At 43.0% G+C, this 19,704-nt stretch overlaps 1 protein-coding gene across 1 annotated transcript in view; it reads right to left on the reverse strand.

Annotated features, from left to right (window-relative positions):
• ube2j1 (ubiquitin-conjugating enzyme E2, J1) overlaps positions 1-19,704 on the reverse strand; it is a 31,606-nt gene that overhangs the window by 1,785 nt on the left and 10,117 nt on the right. Inside the window, exons 2-7 of the mRNA XM_038963019.1 lie at positions 10,243-10,316; positions 9,893-10,024; positions 9,150-9,234; positions 6,055-6,160; positions 1,538-1,664; positions 1,148-1,267 (exon numbers count right to left, since the gene is read on the reverse strand). Of these exons, the coding sequence (XP_038818947.1) occupies positions 1,148-1,267; positions 1,538-1,664; positions 6,055-6,160; positions 9,150-9,234; positions 9,893-10,024; positions 10,243-10,316 (644 nt within the window). The remainder of the gene's footprint in view (positions 1-1,147; positions 1,268-1,537; positions 1,665-6,054; positions 6,161-9,149; positions 9,235-9,892; positions 10,025-10,242; positions 10,317-19,704) is intronic.

A 19,704-nucleotide genomic window follows, 5' to 3' on the forward strand; every position in this document is an offset into this window, starting at 1 on the left:
GTGATGATGCAGTCAAGGTGTGGGATAACCACAGAACCAGAATGGTCCCCCTCCCGGCCAGAGGTTACACCGGTCGTTTGCTAGTGCATCCAGCAGTCGATTTTTTTGACTATCCCCGCTCTTTCTCTCCTACTCAGGCCAGTTCAGTTCAGAGGGATTGAATCCAAAATCCACATAGACCCTTATGTATGAAGTATGAAGAAACATAATCCCTTCATTCATCTTCACCGTGCTTGGAAACTGCAATCTCAAAATTGCTAATCATCTTTTCCAAATAAATAATTATGCTATTAAATAATACATTATAAACGCTGATATCTAGCTGTAAATCGGCTTATAAGAAAACATCAGTTATGAGTGTTGTCATAGGGGACTGCTAGAAAGTGGCATCATGTCTCACTGGCAGTGAGTTGATGCACAGTGAAGAACCTGGCGGGCCAGAGAGCAGAGTGCTGCCTGCACCGTCATCATACAGTATGATTACCTCCCGAGCCATTAAACACATTGATTTAAAAAAAAATAAAAAAAGGTGCTGTTCACTGAGTGAGTGACAGAGGCTGATGCAGCACAGTGGAGCCACGGCATTATATAAAGCACTATGAGAGATTAGGGATCATTTACGGGGTAACAACGTTGCCATGTTCTCCCTTTTATACCCCATTCTGGAGCCTCGGGACCCCCCCGGGACACCCGCGCCACTCCTCTCATAAATAACTCTTTCATTTAATGGCTCGGGAATAATAACGACAACGTCGCCGGAGAAAACAGTCTTCGGGACGTCGTCTGCGACAAAGGTGGCACAATCGTGCGCAACCATGCCAACTACGCAACCATACCAACCTGTTCTATAGCAAATACATGAATAATCCCCTAGCATAGCAAATATCTTCAGTATGCAGTTGTTTCTCTGCCCACGTAGGTAGCAGAGATTGCTTATTAAAATATGTGTAGGTGGGAGGTTTGTGGTGCAGGGTAATCTCATCCACCAGCCGTCTCGCTCTCGCTTTCCAACTGTCTGTTTTCACAGTGCCTCAGAAAGGGACTTGAATGGAGCCTATGTCAGGAGCAGGAAAAAGTGCTGCTGGGTTTTAATTGGTTGATCTCACAGTCCAACACCAGCTACTATAACACTGATGGTGTTCCTCACCTGCTCAGCCTGGGCGTTCTCCTCTTCCTCCTGTCTCCCCGAGGAGGATGTCTCTCCCTGGGGTTCTGTGGGGGGCTCACTCTCTGCCCCTGTGCTCACACTGCCCTGCCTGGACTCTGCCTGCAGAAACAAATACACAGTTGACGGTTGCTGTCACACACAATGTACTCCAGCTCTTGTCAGCGGGCTGAGACAATATTCCTCAGGTGCAAAGCCCTATCTTTGCTGTATGTGACTGCTTGACTGCACAAATGGGTTAAGACATGGAAACACGTGTTTCATCCAGTTCTGACATCTGGTAAAAGGTTTTGAAGAAAAGTGACGAGACTAAAATGTAAATAAACAACACACCGTGGCTGGGGTAAGATTGTGGCTGGTAGGCAGTTGTACCTTGAAGTTGATCTGCTGGGCAAGCTCTTGGTCCTCTTGGTCCTCGGGGCTGGGGTTTGTGGGGGAGGGAGCCAGAAGGGCTAAGTGCATGGAGCAGCCACAAGTCTCACAGCAGAAGTCCTGGGATCTGTCAGAAGGTCAGCGAGAGCGAGTTATGGACAAAAGTGTTTACATTGAATTTTCTTGGTTTTCCTGGAGTCAAGTGGATTAATCTGACAAGCCGGGTAGAGAAAATGTGACTCAATATATAAACTCAGTGTATAAATGATGGGAAATAATTCACCCCAGCAGTCCTCTAGGCAAAAGAGGGCCTGGATTTGTGTTCGTTTAGTATTTAGTACGATCTGCCCAGGCAGCAGCTACTCTTCCTGGGGTCCAAACAGGAATAAAACAGTGCATCATAATAAAACAATAGCCTCCATCATAAATAAAACATCATACAAGACATTGTGCATTATACACATGTACATTGCTCCTATATTACTAATGTACAATATAAAATGTACAATATTGCAATGTGTGTGTATGTATGACTTTTCACAGTCCGTGTGGTTCCTTGATGTGTTGTTTTATGTTTTTTTTAAATATTTTTTTTAATCAAATTTTACTGCCAGCTTGAGTTACTCGAGGTGGAAGAGAGTTCCATGTAGTCATGGCTCTATATAGTACTGTGTGTTTCCAAGCCTCTGTTCTGGACTTGGGGACTGTGAAGAGACACCTGGTAGTATGTCTTGTATGGGTGTTTGAGCTGTGTGTTAGCCGTTTGAACAGATAGTTTGTGCGATGTGTTGAAGTCACAAAGACAAGTAGTGGTGCAGTCAATATCTCCTCTACTTTGAGCCAGGAGAGATTCCAACAAAACAGCTCCCACAATCTTATTATCCTTGGAATAGAACGTTGCGGATAAAGTTTGGGAATTACAATTTGTTCATGTTTTTTCAAAGCCCCCATACTGCACAACGAAGATCAGGAAATTAAATCATTGGTTGGGGGTAAGTTTCTCAAAAACAAGTAAAATAGCTATAAAAAAAAGATTTTTTTAAAAGTGTCTGGACCCTTCTATAACATGCCATTTACATCAAATTCTCTGTTAACAGTGCATTTTCATATTGAAGCAATGCAATTATAAGTGTGGACTGCAAACATGCTCAACATACTTAGCAAATAAGGGGCAGGCTATTTAAAGAACTAGGCTATAACAGACTAACACTTGAATTATAGTTGATGACAATGCAATACATAAAAGACCATTAATACACCACTTGAAGCAACCACATATTTAGCCTTGGCGCAAGTTCTGATTGACCAGTGCGGGGCCAAGCGTCGACACACACAACTTGTTTATTCATCAAAACCTAGCAATTTCATGCCACCGCGCCCATAATTCCGGTTGTGAAAATAACAAATATTTCTGACACACCCTGAACCGAACCAATGACGCTACCACCAGCGCTAAGATTTACCATTGCGCTAGGTTTGTTCAAATAGAGCACGGAGTCATTTGGCTGGAGCTCCAAGCACAACAATAGCAAACTTAGAGAAACTTCTTGGAGATTTGGTTAGTCAAAGATGACTCAGACAATCTGACAAGACGTATGGATTGAAACTCATCATGTGAAGAAAATATTCAACTGTGGCTTGGAGAGCGATATTGACAGTTACAATTCCATCAACGAAGTCAAGCATGACATCCCAAGAGTTGCTGTTCTTCCAATGTACTCCCCCCCCCCAACCAAAATCATGCTTTAATAGGCAGAAAATACAACCATTTGAAATGTTTTCCTCCTCTAACTTCTGCATTATTAACACTTGTCATTACAGCAGTCTGGGAGCCAGCAAAACTTCCCTATCAGTTTACTTTTCTGTCAGGAAACAGAGCCAACTCTGAAAACTACGGATTATTCTCCTGTTTCGCTGCTTCCTGCTGGGTGCCCCTGGCCCCGACGTTGACTGACAGCTTTCACAATTACCGCAGGGCACGGAGACAACCAAGACGGGAGATCTGAATCAAAGCGAAGTTGCTCTCTCAGCAGCAGCCACGACAGCCTTTCGTGAAACGGGCCTTTCTTTCATCCGGAAGATAAACAGCCACGCAGGCAGGGTGTGCACTGTATGTATTTATAGACAGGGATATGTTCCTGTGTCACATCTCATCTTCATGTGTTAATTAAACAGCCAGTTGTTAAAGACCCCTGTCCTGATATGTTAAATACAACAGACATCTGGGATGCGGTTCAAATAGCACCCGATTCCCTTGAGAGTGCACTACTTTGGACCAGAGCCCTTTAAAAAAAGGTAATAGGGTGCCATTTGGGACGCAACCGCTGGACCCCTTGCTCTTTTGATACATCTCAAAGTCAGAGCTCGGTGCGAGTTTCTTCAGAGGGAGAGACCCGTACCAATGCGAGAAGAAGAGCATCAAGATGCCCAGACGTGTCAGCCAGAGACCCTTTCCCTCAGCCACTAATGCTGCCATCTCATAAGGTCCAATGCTGGTGCCTTGGTTTCCCTGGTAATGAGCATAGCTATTTGTAGAGGGCATATCCACTGTGGCCAGGGTGTTAATTTCATGACATGCTTGCATAAGCTTTGCTTTATGCTCAACTTTGTTGAACAGATGCCTGTCACACAATATATGTTCTGCATGTACAGCTAGTCCATCAAAATTGTATGTAAAGCTAGTGCGTACCACACCAGTATCCAACATACATACAGTGGGGAGAACAAGTATTTGATACACTGCCGATTTTGCAGGTTTTCCTACTTACAAAGCATGTAGAGGTCTGTAATTTTTATCATAGGTACACTTCAACTGTGAGAGACGGAATCTAAAACAAAATCCAGAAAATCACATTGTATGATTTTTAAGTAATTCATTTGCATTTTATTGCATGACATAAGTATTTGATACATCAGAAAAGCAGAACTTAATATTTGGTATAGAAACCTTTGTTTGCAATTACCGAGATCATACGTTTCCTGTAGTTCTTGACCAGGTTTGCACACACTGCAGGAGGGATTTTGGCCCACTCCTCCATACAGACCTTCTCCAGATCCTTCAGGTTTCGGGGCTGTCGCTGGGCAATACGGACTTTCAGCTCCCTCCAAATATTTTCTATTGGGTTCAGGTCTGGAGACTGGCTAGGCCACTCCAGGACCTTGAGATGCTTCTTACGGAGCCACTCCTTAGTTGCCCTGGCTGTGTGTTTCGGGTCGTTGTCGTGCTGGAAGACCCAGCCACGACCCATCTTCAATGCTCTTACTGAGGGAAGGAGGTTTTTGGCCAAGATCTTGCGATACATGGTCCCATCCATCCTCCCCTCAATACGGTGCAGTCGTCCTGTCCCCTTTGCAGAAAAGCATCCCCAAAGAATGATGTTTCCACCTCCATGCTTCATGGTTGGGATGGTGTTCTTGGGGTTGTACTCATCCTTCTTCTTCCTCCAAACACGGCGAGTGGAGTTTAGACCAAAAAGCTCTATTTTTGTCTCATCAGACCACATGACCTTCTCCCATTCCTCCTCTGGATCATCGGCAAACTTCAGACGGGCCTGGACATGCGCTGGCTTGAGCAGGGGGACCTTGCGTGCGCTGCAGGATTTTAATCCATGACGGCGTAGTGTGACTAATGGTTTTCTTTGAGACTGTGGTCCCACCTCTCTTCAGGTCATTGACCAGGTCTTGCCGTGTAGTTCTGGGCTGATCCCTCACCTTCCTCATGATCATTGATGCCCCACGAGGTGAGATCTTGCATGGAGCCCCAGACCGAGGGTGATTGACCGTCATCTTCAACTTCTCCCATTTTCTAATAATTGCGCCAACAGTTGTTGCCTTCTCACCAAGTTGCTTGCCTATTGTCCTGTAGCCCATCCCAGCCTTGTGCAGGTCTACAATTTTATCCCTGATGTCCTTACACAGTTCTCTGCTCTTGGTCATTGTGGAGAGGTTGGAGTCTGTTTGATTGAGTGTGTGGACAGGTGTCTTTTATACAGGTAACGAGTTCAAACAGGTGCAGTTAATACAGGTAATGAGTGGAGAACAGGAGGGCTTCTTAAAGAAAAACTAACAGGTCTGTGAGGCTGGAATTCTTACTGGTTGGTAGGTGATCAAATACTTATGTCATGCAATAAAATGCAAATTAATAACTTAAATCATACAATGTGATTTTCTGGATTTTGTTTTAGATTCCGTCTCTCACAGTTGAAGTGTACCTATGATAAAAATTACAGACCTCTACATGCTTTGTAAGTAGGAAAACCTGCAAAATCGGCAGTGTATCAAATACTTGTTCTCCTAACTGTACATACAGGCCTAATGTGTGTATTGTGTAATGATGCGTATAAGGGTTAGGGACACATTGAAACAAAATGCAAACAGACATTTCACTCCAGACTGTTGTGTCCCCCCCCTTCTCACAACATTGTTATCAGCACCACTCATCCATCCGTTAGTGCACACAGGGTAAATGCACTGGAAAGAGAGTAAACAGTGGAGAGCTCTAATCTATGTAATCTTACTTTTTGGCAAGGGCTCTCCTCTCCTCTGGGGTATAATCAAGAGATCCGATTGCACCCTCTCCTTTGGTTGGCATGAATCCGATTATAGCTATTAGTGCCGTTCTGACTGAAAGAGAGAAAAAACAAAGGGAGAAACAAAAAAGTTATGAAAGACAAAAAAAATAAATCATACTTTGTCAACTCTTATAAGGTGAGTCGCGAAATACCACGGCACATTCTGTAAAGTTCGCCGTTCATTTTACGTCGTGCGTTGCGGAAGGAATGCTTTGTTTTCTACTGCGTAAGCCTAGATTTACAGGACATTCACACTCTGCAACTCCTCAAATATCATTTCTCCAGCTGATGGGACGCTTATAGCAACATGTTCAGGAGACAGACAGAGCTTCTCTACATTTCAATGATATGGCTGCTTTAAGGGGGGGAGGTTCTCTATTCAACCTCAGAGCACCTGGATGTTGAATTGATGAAGAGCTCAAAACCCATGGATGATTTGAACGAACAAACTTTTTTTTTAAAGGCTAGAAAGGGTATAACCTACAACACTTTCACACAAAAAAAAATGTCGGGGTATAAGCAGCAATGAAATCAAGGCTAAAACATCAGCAGCAGGCTAACGGAGGGCAGAAAATGGACAGCTAGTGAGAAAAGAGCTAGAGGTAAAGAGAGAGATATTAAGGAGGCTTGCTACCCAGATCAAGATTTAGTTGAAGAATGCTCTCAAAATGATAGTCTGAATTCTCTCTCCACAAATTACAAAACCAGTGAGTGTAGGCTTGTGTACTGAAAACAAGCATAAGCTAGGAATCAATGTGGGTGGCCCTACGGTGACATTGGTTGTGTCCCGAATAGAACCCTATCCCCTTAATAGTACTCCACTTGTGATCAGAGGCCTACAGGCACTATAAAGGGAATAGGGTGCTATACTGAGCAAAAATATAAAATCTAAAGTGAGCTAAAATCATGAGCTAAAATAAAAAGATCCCAGAAATGTTCCATATGCACAAAACGCTCATCTGCTTGCTCATCGTCCTCACCAGGGTCTTGACCTGACTGCAGTTCGGCGTCATAACCGACTTCAGTGGGCAAATGCTCACCTTCAATGGCCACTGGCACGCTGGAGAAGTGTGTTCTTCACAGATGAATCCCGGTTTTAAACTGTAACCGGGCAGATGGCAGACCGTGTATGGTGTTGTGTGGGCGAGCTGTTTGCTGATGTCAACGTTGTGAACAGAGTGCCCCATGGTGGCGGTGGATTTATGGCATGGGCAGGCATAAGCTACGGACAACGAACACAATTGCATTTTATCGATGGCAATTTGAATACACAGAGATACCGTGACGAGATCCTGAGGCCCATTGTATAATCGTGTCATTCATCCACCGCCATCACTTCAGGTTTCAGCATAATAATGCATGGCCCCATGTTGCAAGGATCTGTACACAATTCCTAGATGCTGAAAATGTCCCAGTTCTTCCATGGCCTGCATACTCACCAGACATGTCACATTGAGCATGTTTTGGATGCTCCGGATCGATGTGTGTTCCAGTTCACACCAATATCCAGCAACTTGGAACAGCCATTGAAGAGGGGTGGAACAACATTCAACAACCTGATCAACTCTATGCGAAGGAGAAGAGTCGCACTCCATGAGGCAAAAGGTGGTAACACCAAATATTGACAGTTTTTTTAATCCACATCCCCTTTTATTAAGGTATCTGTGACCAACAGATGCATATCTGTATTCCCAGTCATGAGAAATCCATAGATTAGGGCCTAATGAATTGATTTCAATTGACTGATTTCCTTATATGAACTGTAATTCAGTAAAATCTTTGAAATTGTTTTGTTCAGTGTATTTGGGACCCAGTCTTTGAGATTCTACTGGAATTTATTATCCAGCTTTTCCACCACTGTGAGCTGGTAATGCACCAGAGTGAACTTGTACTGGAGATATGAGACACCAAAAACACAGCCGGGGAGGTCCAATCTCTGGGGCATGGCCTCATTGTTTTGCCATGTGACCCTGGAGGGCAAAAGGGGGAGGTTGTCTGTCACAACCTGTTTGTCCACATGATTAAATTCTGTTATTAATTCCCTCACCCTTACTGTGGACTAAGCTTTTTTTGGCTCATCCAAAATACCCCTAAAGTAATAGAAATAAATGCAGTGTGGGACATCTAGATTCTCCCATTGAATTCTATCTGATAACATTTTCATGCTTTTGGTACAGAGAGTAAGATGAGGGGAATATTCTGAAAAAGGATGGCTTAATGGTGGTAACTGAAATCAGGCCAGAAAATAATGGAAATATCAGACTTAAGGTACGAAGCAGATTGCCTGCTGCCAACACAGATTTTTGCGAGTAAATAAGACGTGCGAGTCAAATCTATATTTCAAGTAAAACTTTATATTATTTACTTTGTTCTGCTATGAAGGCTTCTTTTCAGGCGCTTCCAGTTTTGACTCCTTAAATTGTGGGAGAAAAGCCCAACCAATGACTGAACAATGTAGAACAAAGTTGAGCCAAAAAAACAAAAACATTTGCATATCTGCCTTCACTTAAATTCAAACGAAAAGTCTTAAAGGAAAACTCCATCCAAAAACAATCTTTGGGTATTTGTATCATTAGTCCATTGTTGACATAGTCCCAAAATGTTTTGCTTGTCAGCAATCAAGTTTTCAAGATATGTAACATTCAAAATACAGAAATCATCCCGTATGCAAAACATTTTGGGAACTACGTCAGCTACGTCTCATTTCTTCCTGTTGGTACCTGCCAGGCAGAGAGCAAGTGAGTGGGGATGCTAGGCTAAGTTTTAGTGCCGCAGCTGGAGGAGTAGGGGGAACAGGCTAGAGGAGGCATATAGCTGCAGGTGTAACGGAGTTGGATTGGTAACCTGACTCTTATGCTTGAAATTTCTCTACTCACACTACCGAACTGCTACATTTTCGGGAGCGTAGTTGGCTAAGATGTTATCAAGCGGGCAGTCACGTGTGGTTGCGAGACAGAGGATCCGAAATCGAGTGCCAGTGAGGAAAGGAAGCTATACTGTTAAAGCAGGCACAGTGACACCTGTTACACAGAGATACCTACTGCTCCAAGATGGCTGCCATGTCTCTGGGTGGTGGCCGGAGATGCTCAGACAGATCTTCTTCCCCACCTCGAATCTCCCATTGGGCTGAAAAAGAAGCATAACTATAGAATTACATATATAACACATATATAGAGTAGTGATTTATAGGATTTCTATGATAGACAGCGATATGGTAATCAAGATCCTATGACAACCTGGCTGAACAAGCAACAAGGAGACAGTGAAAACCGACAGAGGGGGGGTGGGGGGGGGGGGGGGGGGTAGAGGGAGGCTGGGAGTGGTTGATGGGGGGGATGGGATGTTAAGAAAAAGAAAGAGAGCGCCTTCAAAGACCAAGAAAAACCTGCCAGCCTGAGCTGAGAAAATAAATATAAAAAAAGAGACTGGGCATAAAGACTGTCACAACCTTTCGGATCCACTGGCTTTTATCAGCCGGTCATTGGTTCTTCAGGTTATTATTGGTGCATTACCACAGAACCATTCAAATCCTCTGTGACAGGGCAATGACCGTGCAAAGACAGCTAGGTCTTGTTCTGACAGTAGTGGCTCGGTGTGATGTAACCAGATGTGGCTGTTGGTTATGGCAAGATGTCTATAGCTGTCCATCTTCCAGCCTTGATCATTTGATTAGCTGCCCTTCATCGTTACTTCAACTAACACATAATTGGCTGTGATTGATCGAGAGAGGGGGATATCTTCATAAGTGTGTGTGTGTATGAGTGTGTGTGTTTTGGGTGCTTACTGTGAGTAGAATGATGCTGGGGGGCTTCATGGGGTACTCCGGGGGCAGCACGATCCTGCCGTGGTAAACCCCACCGTCGAAATCCGAGTCAGGGGGTCCGCGGACAGAGAAGTGCCACTCAAACAGATTATCCTGCGGGTACACAACAAGTCAGTCAAATTAACACATTTCAATGATTGGTCCAGCTAGCTAGAGAACATCCTTCTCAATGTGTTTTGTGTGGGGGTTGTTTGTTGATTTGTAAGAAACATATAGGGAAGCACACACCCATGACACACTATGTTGATAATGAGGAGGACAGGGATGTTTGTGGTGCTGATGAGCCCGAGTGAGTCCCAGGTGTGACTCACCTCCAGTGGCTGGGCGTGGTAGTGCTCTGTGGGGTCCCTCAGTTCAGCAGCCTCCTTCATCAGCCGCTTTACAGCTAGCACCGATCCGGCGAAGAGAACAAAAACAAACAAACATCCCAGTAAGCCCCAGGTAAAACGACTAGCAGACATCCTCTCACTCTTTATCCCAGCAGACACAGAGTTTGCAGTTTACTTCCACTGGCATGTGATGTCCCAGCTTCTCCAGCTGTCTTTCTACATCCCCATATCCATCCATAAACAGACGCTACAGCAGGCTAAACTCCTGATTTGAGATGCACAGGGCTGGAAAAGCACTTCAGCCTGGGCTGAGGGGAGGCTAACGCAGACAGACTGGGCTCCACAAAGGTTACAGTGCTGACTCGAACCAGCCACTGCAACGCACATTGTCTGTCAAACCAGCTCAAACCTCTTCGTTTATCGCCTTATAATGCATGTATTTTCCAGTGGGAAAAAAGTATTTATTCCATTCTATTTTTAGTGTTTGCTTTATCATGGGCTGGAGCTCTTTATATGACTAAATTAACTAAATGACTATCACCCTGTATCACTCACTTCTGTCATCATGAAGCGCTTTGAAAGACTAGTCAATGATCATATCACCTCCTGTCACACCTGTCACCCTAGACCCACTTCAATTTGCTACCGCCCCAACAGGTCCACAGACGATGCAATCACCATCACACTGCCCTATCCCATCTGGACAAGAGGAATACCTATGTAAGAATGATGTTCATTGCCTACAGCTCAGCATTCAACACCATAGTACCCTCCAATCTCATCATTAAGCTTGAGTCCCTGGGTCTTGACACCGCCCTGTGCAACTGGGTTCTGGACTTCCTGACGGCCCGCCCCCAAGTGGTGAAGGTAGGAAACAACATCTCCCCTCCGCTGATCCTCAACACTGGGGCCCCACAAGGGTGCGTGCTCAGCCCCCACCTGTACTCCAGGTTCACCCACGACTGCGTGGCCATGCACGCCTCCAACTCAATCATCAAGTTTGCAGACGACACAACAGTGGTATGCGTGATTACCAACAACGACGAGACAGCCTACAGGGAGGAGGTGAGGGCACTCGGAGTGTGGTGTCAGGAAAATAACTTCTCACTCAATGTCAGCAAAACAAAAGAGATGATTGTGGACTTCAGGAAACAGCAAAGGGACCACCCCCCTATCCACAGACGGTATGGTACAGCAGTGGAGAAGGTGGAAAGTTTTAAGTTCCTCGGTGTACATATCACTGACAAACTGAAATGGTCCACACACACAGACAGTGTGGTGAAGGCACAACAGCACCTCTTCAACCTCGAGGCTGAAAAAATTGTGGCTTGTCACCAAAAACCCTGGTAGTGTTAATTACTGTTCATCTATGTCTGCCAAAAATCTAAATGTTAATCATAAAATCATTACAAATAATGCAAGGATTGTGCCATTCAGCAGGTGTCCATTCAAATGTCAACACAAATCCAGCTTTGGAGGAGTTAAAAATCTCTATGAGAGACTGAAAACCCATCAGTTGCAAATGAGTAGCCTAGGCTATATGAGGAGACTGCCTGGCTTGGAAACAGGAAGCACACGCAATGCCAAATTTGTGCACGCTAAACTCCATGTAACTAGGGCTCATTGAAGAGGAAGTAAACACGTTCGTATAGCAGTAGGGTCAAGCAGTAAAGCCAGGGTCAACTTCAGACACGATGTGCTCTCAACAGCTGAAAACATCTGTCGGTGTGTATTAACCCCTATGACATGAACGTTGATGCCTCCGGACTGTGTTCATCTGGACCAGTCCCTTTTATACAGATGTTTGCAATACGGCTATATAACCATAAAGGACACATTCTCCTTGATTTAATGACCAGCAGCCTTATTACACCTCTGCTGCAGGTCAGACTGATTGGCAGGAAGTGAACTAGGACATTTTGATGACCACATGTCACCTCAGGACATACTGGGTGTTTCTCAATATGCATACTAGTGTATTTTCTTTTGCTTCAGCTCAAATAATGGCCGCCACTGATTTCAAGAAATGTTGCATAATTTATTACATGGCTGCGTCATATTTCTTTGCACACTTTGTATCGATGCATGCTTCAAAATATGTACAAACTGAGTACGCATTCGAGAAGTGCCCTCCATGCTCCGTTTCGCATACTTTGATTTGGACCCTCCCGTGCTCCAATTTGCGTGCTCGGAGGACGGTCTCCTGACGCCTCCAACCTTCTCAATCAATCTTCTTAAGGTCACAAGACAATGAAAAAGACCCACTAGCCAGGTTGCAGGACCATTGTTCTTATCCAGCTCAAAGGACCACGAAAAAGAGCTGGAGTTTGTATAGGTGACATGTTATTTATTACGTTTATTTTACAGGGACAATTCAGCAATAATACATGAAAGGTCATGTGTCATAACATTTTTATCATAGCTGTGACATGATGTCATAACACATGGACTCGAGTGTATTATTGCTTTTTAACAATGAGCTACCAGCATTAAAAAGCAAGATTCTTTCCCAAACCATACAATTTCTACAAAACCTGATGCTACATTCACTGAACACTGGTTGAGTTCGAATTTCAATATTGCAACAATGTTGCAAATGTTGGAGATTATGTCTAGACACTTTTTACAGTGGAGATCAAGTTTATAAATTGCATAGCTGGGCAGTGGATCTGTAAAAGTAGTAGTAGTAGTAGTAGTGCATTGCTAGGTAATGACGTAAACAGATGGCACTTTTTATGAATGTACTGGCCATGTGTATGTTGTCTAGTATATCATGGGCAGCATAGGTTCTAACAATGGGAATTCCAAATATAAAAGACTAAAAGTGAGCCTGTGAAATGAGCTCAGGAGGAGTGGGGACCAGCAATCAAATCCTTGCTTCCTCTATTGCTGTTTCCTCAATTCCTTTCAAAGCACATTGATTGGTGGAGACGATTCAAGGTCCCTCCCTTGAACCTGCTCCTCCAATGAGCTTTAAGGTTTTTTAAAGGAATTGAGGAAACAAGGACAGAAGAAGCAAAGATTTGACAGCTAGTAATGTTTTTCAGACCCCCGTGTGACTGTAGGGCAGAGAGCAGGGGAAGGAAAGCAGTTTAAGGCAGTGGAACAGAGGCTCTGACATCACAACTCCCAGGGCACGTGTTCCAGATCTGATCCCGCCTCTGGCCAGACACTCTAAAGATGTAACTATCTGTACCATTCTGTAATCCTGCACTGGAAAGATAAGAAAAATGAAGGAAATTCAGTGTGTGTGTGTGCGAGTGATAAGAATGCACTGATTAACCCCCCCCCCCCCCCTCCTTCACGTGTTTACCCACAGACAACAGGGTCACAGACGGTAGGAAGTAGGAACCCAGATCAAGTTGAGCCTCCTGAACATTTTTTGGGGTGTAAACACAAGATGAGATTAATCACAAGAGGAGGTTGAAATAGAGCTGGGACGATAAACCGAACATTATCGACACAGACCATACCAATCACTTATCGCAATCATTTTGCTGATGTCCTTCATTACGATAAGCAGCCTATACTAGAAAAATTTGAAATTAAATACGTTTGCTAATATGGGTGATTGTTAATGGAAAAATTGATGGCTACAACTGTCAAACTAGTAGTAGTAGTTACAGGGTAACAAAAAAATAACTGAGGTGCACAATAATGTTAATAAACATAGAATGCTATTTATAGTACCAATTCAGGCAATTTATCACGATATGGATTTGTCTCTCTCCCCCAACTTTATTACATGCTAATAAGTGCATAAGACTATCAATAACAACTTGATGGTTTGCATGAAACCTTTCAGTGAGCGAATTACATGACAGTTGACAGTGTGACCAAAGCAATGTGGGAAATCATATTTTCCAAAGAGAATTACTGTCCTTAGAAATCTCTTTTTACATCCAGATGTCAGCTTAGTGATGCCAGTGGTTCCTATTGACACTTTAAATCAAGCTTAGAAGTCATCTTGTAGAATACACCAACAGATGCATTTCCGTCTAGAATCAACAATGGAGAAACAATCCTTAACTACAACTTGGAAATCTGTAATAAAAAAAACAATAGATACTAAGCTTCAACAGAAAGCAGCACAGTACAACAAAGCTGTCAGTGTTGGAGACTACACTGGAATAAAAGTTTAATAGTAGAATTGGAATAACATTTATTTAAAACAACTTGAACCCCTTTATAAAGGAAATATTCATAATTTTCTGTGGAATTGTGCAATAGGTTGTTTTACGCTGTCCCCTCTTTATTACTACCGGTTTTTGCCGAATCCTAAACGTGTCTCCCGGGGAGCAATTAAAATATGTTGCATTCTTATAAAATGTGAATAATGTACAGAGTGCGTAACGAGCTTGTACTGTCCTTGTACAGTACACAGTTTAAGTCGGAAGTTTACATACACTTAGGTTGGAGTCATTAAAATTCGTTTTTCAACCGCTCCGCAAGCAAGAAGCCACTGCTCCAAAACCGCCATAAAAAAGTCAGACTACGGTTTGCAACTGCTCATGGGGACAAAGATCGTACTTTTTGGAGAAATGTCCTCTGGTCTGATGGAACAAAAATAGAACTGTTTGTCCATTATGACCATTTTTATGTTTGGAGGAAAAAAGGGGGACGCTTGCAAGCCGAAGAACACCATCCCAACCGTGAAGCATGGGAGTGGCAGCATCATGTTGTGGGGGTGCTTTGCTGCAGGAGGGACTGGTGCACTTCTCAAAATAGATGGCATCATGAGGAAAAATGTGTGGATATATTGAAGCAACAGCTCAAGACATCAGTCAGGAAGTTAAAGCTTGGTCGCAAATGGGTCTTCCAAATGGACAATGACCCCAAGCATACTTCCAAAGTTGTGGCAAAATAGCTTAAGGACAACAAAGTCAAGGTATTGGAGTGGCCATCACAAAGCCCTGACAACAATCCTACAGAACATTTGTAGGCAGAACTGAAAAAGCATACCTACAAACCTGACTCAGTTACACCAGCTCTGTCAGGAGGAATGGGCCAAAATTCACCCACCTTATTGTGGGAAGCTTGTGGAAGGCTGACTAACTGAAATGTTTGACCCAAGTTAAACAATTTAAGAGGCAATGCTACCAAATACTAATTGAGTGCATGTTAACTTCTGACCCACTGGGAATGTGATGAAAGAAATAAAAGCTGAAATAAATCACTCTACTATTATTCTGACATTTCACATTCTTAAAATAAAGTGGTGATCCTAACTGACCTAAGACAGGGAATTTTTACTAGGATTAAATGTCAGGAATTGTGAAAAACGGAGTTTAAATGTATTTGGATAAGGTGTATGTAAACTTCTGACTTCAAATGTATGCGACTTGTTTCAGGAAACTAGGCGTATGTCACACGTCACTACTTCACAGGAGCAGCATGTGAACGTAAACATTTATTTGATCTAAATCCCTTCTGGAACATGTGAACTTTGGTGAGCCTTAATAGCAAACTTGTATTCCATCAATTTAGACAAGTGTGTCGGGTAAGCGTCATCTACTAAGGATCAAATATTTATAAAATATCTTTTATCTGGACACTTTGTTTTTGATATTGCTACTATGCAAGTACTATCACTGTACCGTTTACACCTTCTGTATCCTGTGCGTGTGACAAATAAACATTGATTTTATTTGATATAGCGTGCGTTTACCACATGGCCTCACATGTGAATCCTTAAAGAGAAGTGTGGGACTAAGGCTTAAGAGGGTGTGAACGATCCTGAATGGGTGTAGACAAAGAAGAACTCTCCAGTAGGTGTACCGAAACATTCAGGTGCCATTTTCTCAAAAGTAGGGTTACTTTCAAAGCAGAATTACTTTCCCCATTGTTCCTCAACTGTAGTGTATGATATACCATTTGCTAGTTGAGTCTCTACTTTTATCTAATGTAAAAAACACTACTTCAAATTTTTCTACATAAGACCGAATCGAGGCGGTCGGTCACATATTGACCAAAGAATGTAGGGAGCCAAGAGGTCATTGTAGAAAATAACCTATATGGTTTGCACAGTATAGTGGAATGTGTGTGTTAGTGTGTGTACGAACTACAACCTCTTCCCTAACGCACTGATGCATTTGGCCCACAGAAACCCTGGACCAGAAGAGTCAGCAAGGGCGATGCGTGGTGTAAGTTGCCCTGACAGCCACTGAGTTTTAACACTGTCCAAACTGGAGCACGACTCCCCAGCAGGCCTTCACACAACAAGCCTGCAGAGCTATCAACCCTTCCTTTCTCTCTCCCCAGCAGCAACAGATGATGCATTCACACACTGAAGGAGCTACTGTGGAAGAGGAGGACCATGTGTACAAATCCCTGGAGTGTGCTTATGAGCAGAAAACGGTGTATTTCCTGGTCTAAAAAGAACAAGCGAGAGAGTCTATATGCTACGTGTGGATATCGTTTTTCATGGTTGTAACCATATTTAAGTTGATACCTCTCCTGTTGTGCGGTGGCAGACAAAATCTTACACTTGGGACTTCTTTTAGGGTTCCCGAGCGGCACAGCGGTCTAAGGCACTGCATCTCAGTGCTAGAGGCGTCACTACAGACCCTGGTTCAATTCCAGGCTGTATCAATCCAGCTGTGATTGGGAGTCCTATAGGGCAGCGCATAATTGACCCAACGTCGTCCAGGTTATGGTTTGTCCGGGGTATGTCGTCATTGTAAATATGAATTTGTTCTTAACTGACTTGCCTAGTTAAATAAAGGGTAAATTAAAAAAATACAAATAAGTGGTTGAGCGGTGGGAAAATGACTGAGGTGAGATATGGTATAGAGAGGCGGGCAGGGCAGGCTTGCTAAGTTAGAGCCACTTGGAGTGTCTCAGCTCCACAGCTCCATGTCTCATCCAGCCTGAATACAAAGCTCCAAGCTTTGATAGCAGTGCCAATGGCGGCTCAGACACTGTCTGTGCCACTAAACCCTCCAGTCATGGGCCTGATCCCCGGGCCATGGCAGCTGTCAACAGAAGCTTGTCCCAGATCTCATTGGGTAATATGGGTCCCCCCTCCAACTCCCACATAGTGGTCGTCTCTCTCAGCAGCTGGCTGAATCATTTTGTGAGCGTTTTTCAGAAACACCCCACTATTGGTTAACCATGGTTGATACAGTAGGCTGGTGGGATGAGCAGTCACTATGAAAATACTGTATAGTGAGGGGTTTAAATTGGGATTTGATTTGACTAATCAAAACAGGTTTTTGTAGGGTTGATTTCCAGATTAAACACTAGCACAGTGTGGTCTGCTTGTGTGGGCACACCACCCCTTCTGTGATGATTATCTAGATGAGACAGCTGTTGGGCATTTCCATGTAAAGGACCCATGAGCACCAATGTGAAGTTTATAGAAGCATGTCATATCTGGTGTTAAATAAAAGCTAACAGTCCATATTTTTTTTTAGATATAAAGACACACACACACACACACACACACACACACACACACACAGTGCTTTCAGAAAGTATTCATACCCCTTGACTTATTCCACATTTTGTTGTGTTACAGCCTGAATTCAAAATGTATTAAATAGATTTTTCCCCCCTCACCCATCCACACACAATACACCAAAGTGAAAACATATTTTTAGAAATGTTTGCAAATTTATTGAAAATAAAATACAAAAATCCCTCATAAAAATAAGTATTCACACCCAAGTCAATACATCACCTTTGTTAGAATCACATTTGGCAGCAATTACAGCTGTGAGTCTTTCTGGGTAAGTCTCTAAAGCAGTGTTCACATTGGCAGTTTGAAGTGACTCACTTCATTTTTTGGGGCATTTCTGATTTGAACTTGTTCTTTTTCCTGCTGTCTGAACAGCCAAGAAGCACATTGAATCGGATATTTCAAGCCATCTTCGTAGGTCGTTTGAAGTCCGATACAAATCTGATTCCTAGCCATGTGACTTGCGTCTAAATGGTCAAATCTGATTTATTTGCCCTCAAGTGGTTTTTAGACTGTTATTTGGCATATCTTGTTGCTTGCTAGCTACTCTGTTGACAGTTTGACAAGAATGTGTATGTGGTAGCCAACTAGCTTGCTAATTGTTTACAAACAAATGAGTGAATGTGCCAGAAAGCTAAACAGCTACTTAGTTGACTGCTGTGGCTAGCCAAAAGGACTCGTTTTGAAAGTTGGATCATCTTATCCTTTGAAGCTTTAAAAGTGTTCTTACACTATGATTTGGAACCTTCAAAGCAACTGGGAAACGTCCATGGCAGGTATTGTTGTCACCTTAGCTTGCTACATAACTTCTGATTGATAGGAAGCACGAGCACCACCAATCAGCCTATATCACTGCACACACAACTGTCATTACCATGACAACTAACGTAACCATGTCAGAAAATGACTGCTGTCGGAACACACACAAATCCGATTTGGTCACTTGCAACTTGGACATTCGGTATTCAAAAACAAAACTGATTTCAGCATTAAGGCATGCAGTGTGAACAAAGTTTTAGAGTTTTGCACACCTGGATTGAACAATACTTGCACATTATTCATTAAAAAAAGATTTAAACTCTGTCAAGTTGGAGGATGATCATTGCTAGACAGCCATTTTCAAGTCTTGCCATAGATTTTCAATCCGATTTAAGTCAAAACTGTAACTAGGCCACTCAGGAACATTCCATGTTGTCTTGGTAAGCAACTTCAGTGTATATTTGGTCTTGTTTTTGAGGTTATTGTTCTGCTGAAAGGTGAATTTGTCTCCCAGTGTCTGTTGGAAAGCAGACAACCAGGTTTCCTCTAGGATTTTGCCTGTGCTTAGTTCTATTCCATTTCGTTTTACCCCCCCAAAAAACTCCTTAGTCCTTGCCGATTACAAGCATACCCATAACATGATGCGGCCACTACCATGCTTGAAAATATGAAGAGTGGTACTCAGTGATGTGTGGTGTTGGATTTGTCCCAAACATAACACTTTGTATTCAGGACAAAGTTCATTTCTTTATCAATTTTTTTTCAAAGTTTTCCTTTCGTGCCTTATTGCAAACAGGATGGATCTTTTTGAAATATGTTTTTTTATTCTGTACGGCGATGTTGATCCATTCGCAGTTTTATCCTATCACAGCCATTAAACTCTAACTGTTTTAAAGTCACCATTGGCCTCATGGTAAAATCCCTGAGCGGTTTCCTTCCTCTCTGCAACTAAGTTAGGAAGGACGCCTGTATCTTTGTAGTGACTGGGTGTCTTCATACACCATCCAAAGTGTAATTAATAACTTCACCATACTCAAAGGGATATTCAATGTCTTTTTTTATACCAATAGATGCCCCTCTTTGCAAGGCATTGGTTGAATCTGTGCTGTTCGACCATACAGATAATTGTATGTGTGGGGTACAGAGCTGTGGTAGTCATTCAAAAATCTTGTCCATGCAACTTATGTGACTTGTGAAGCAAATGTTTTAATCCTGAACTTATTTAG

This window comes from Salvelinus namaycush, chromosome 24, assembly GCF_016432855.1.
Source record: "Salvelinus namaycush isolate Seneca chromosome 24, SaNama_1.0, whole genome shotgun sequence".
NCBI lineage: Eukaryota > Metazoa > Chordata > Actinopteri > Salmoniformes > Salmonidae > Salvelinus > Salvelinus namaycush.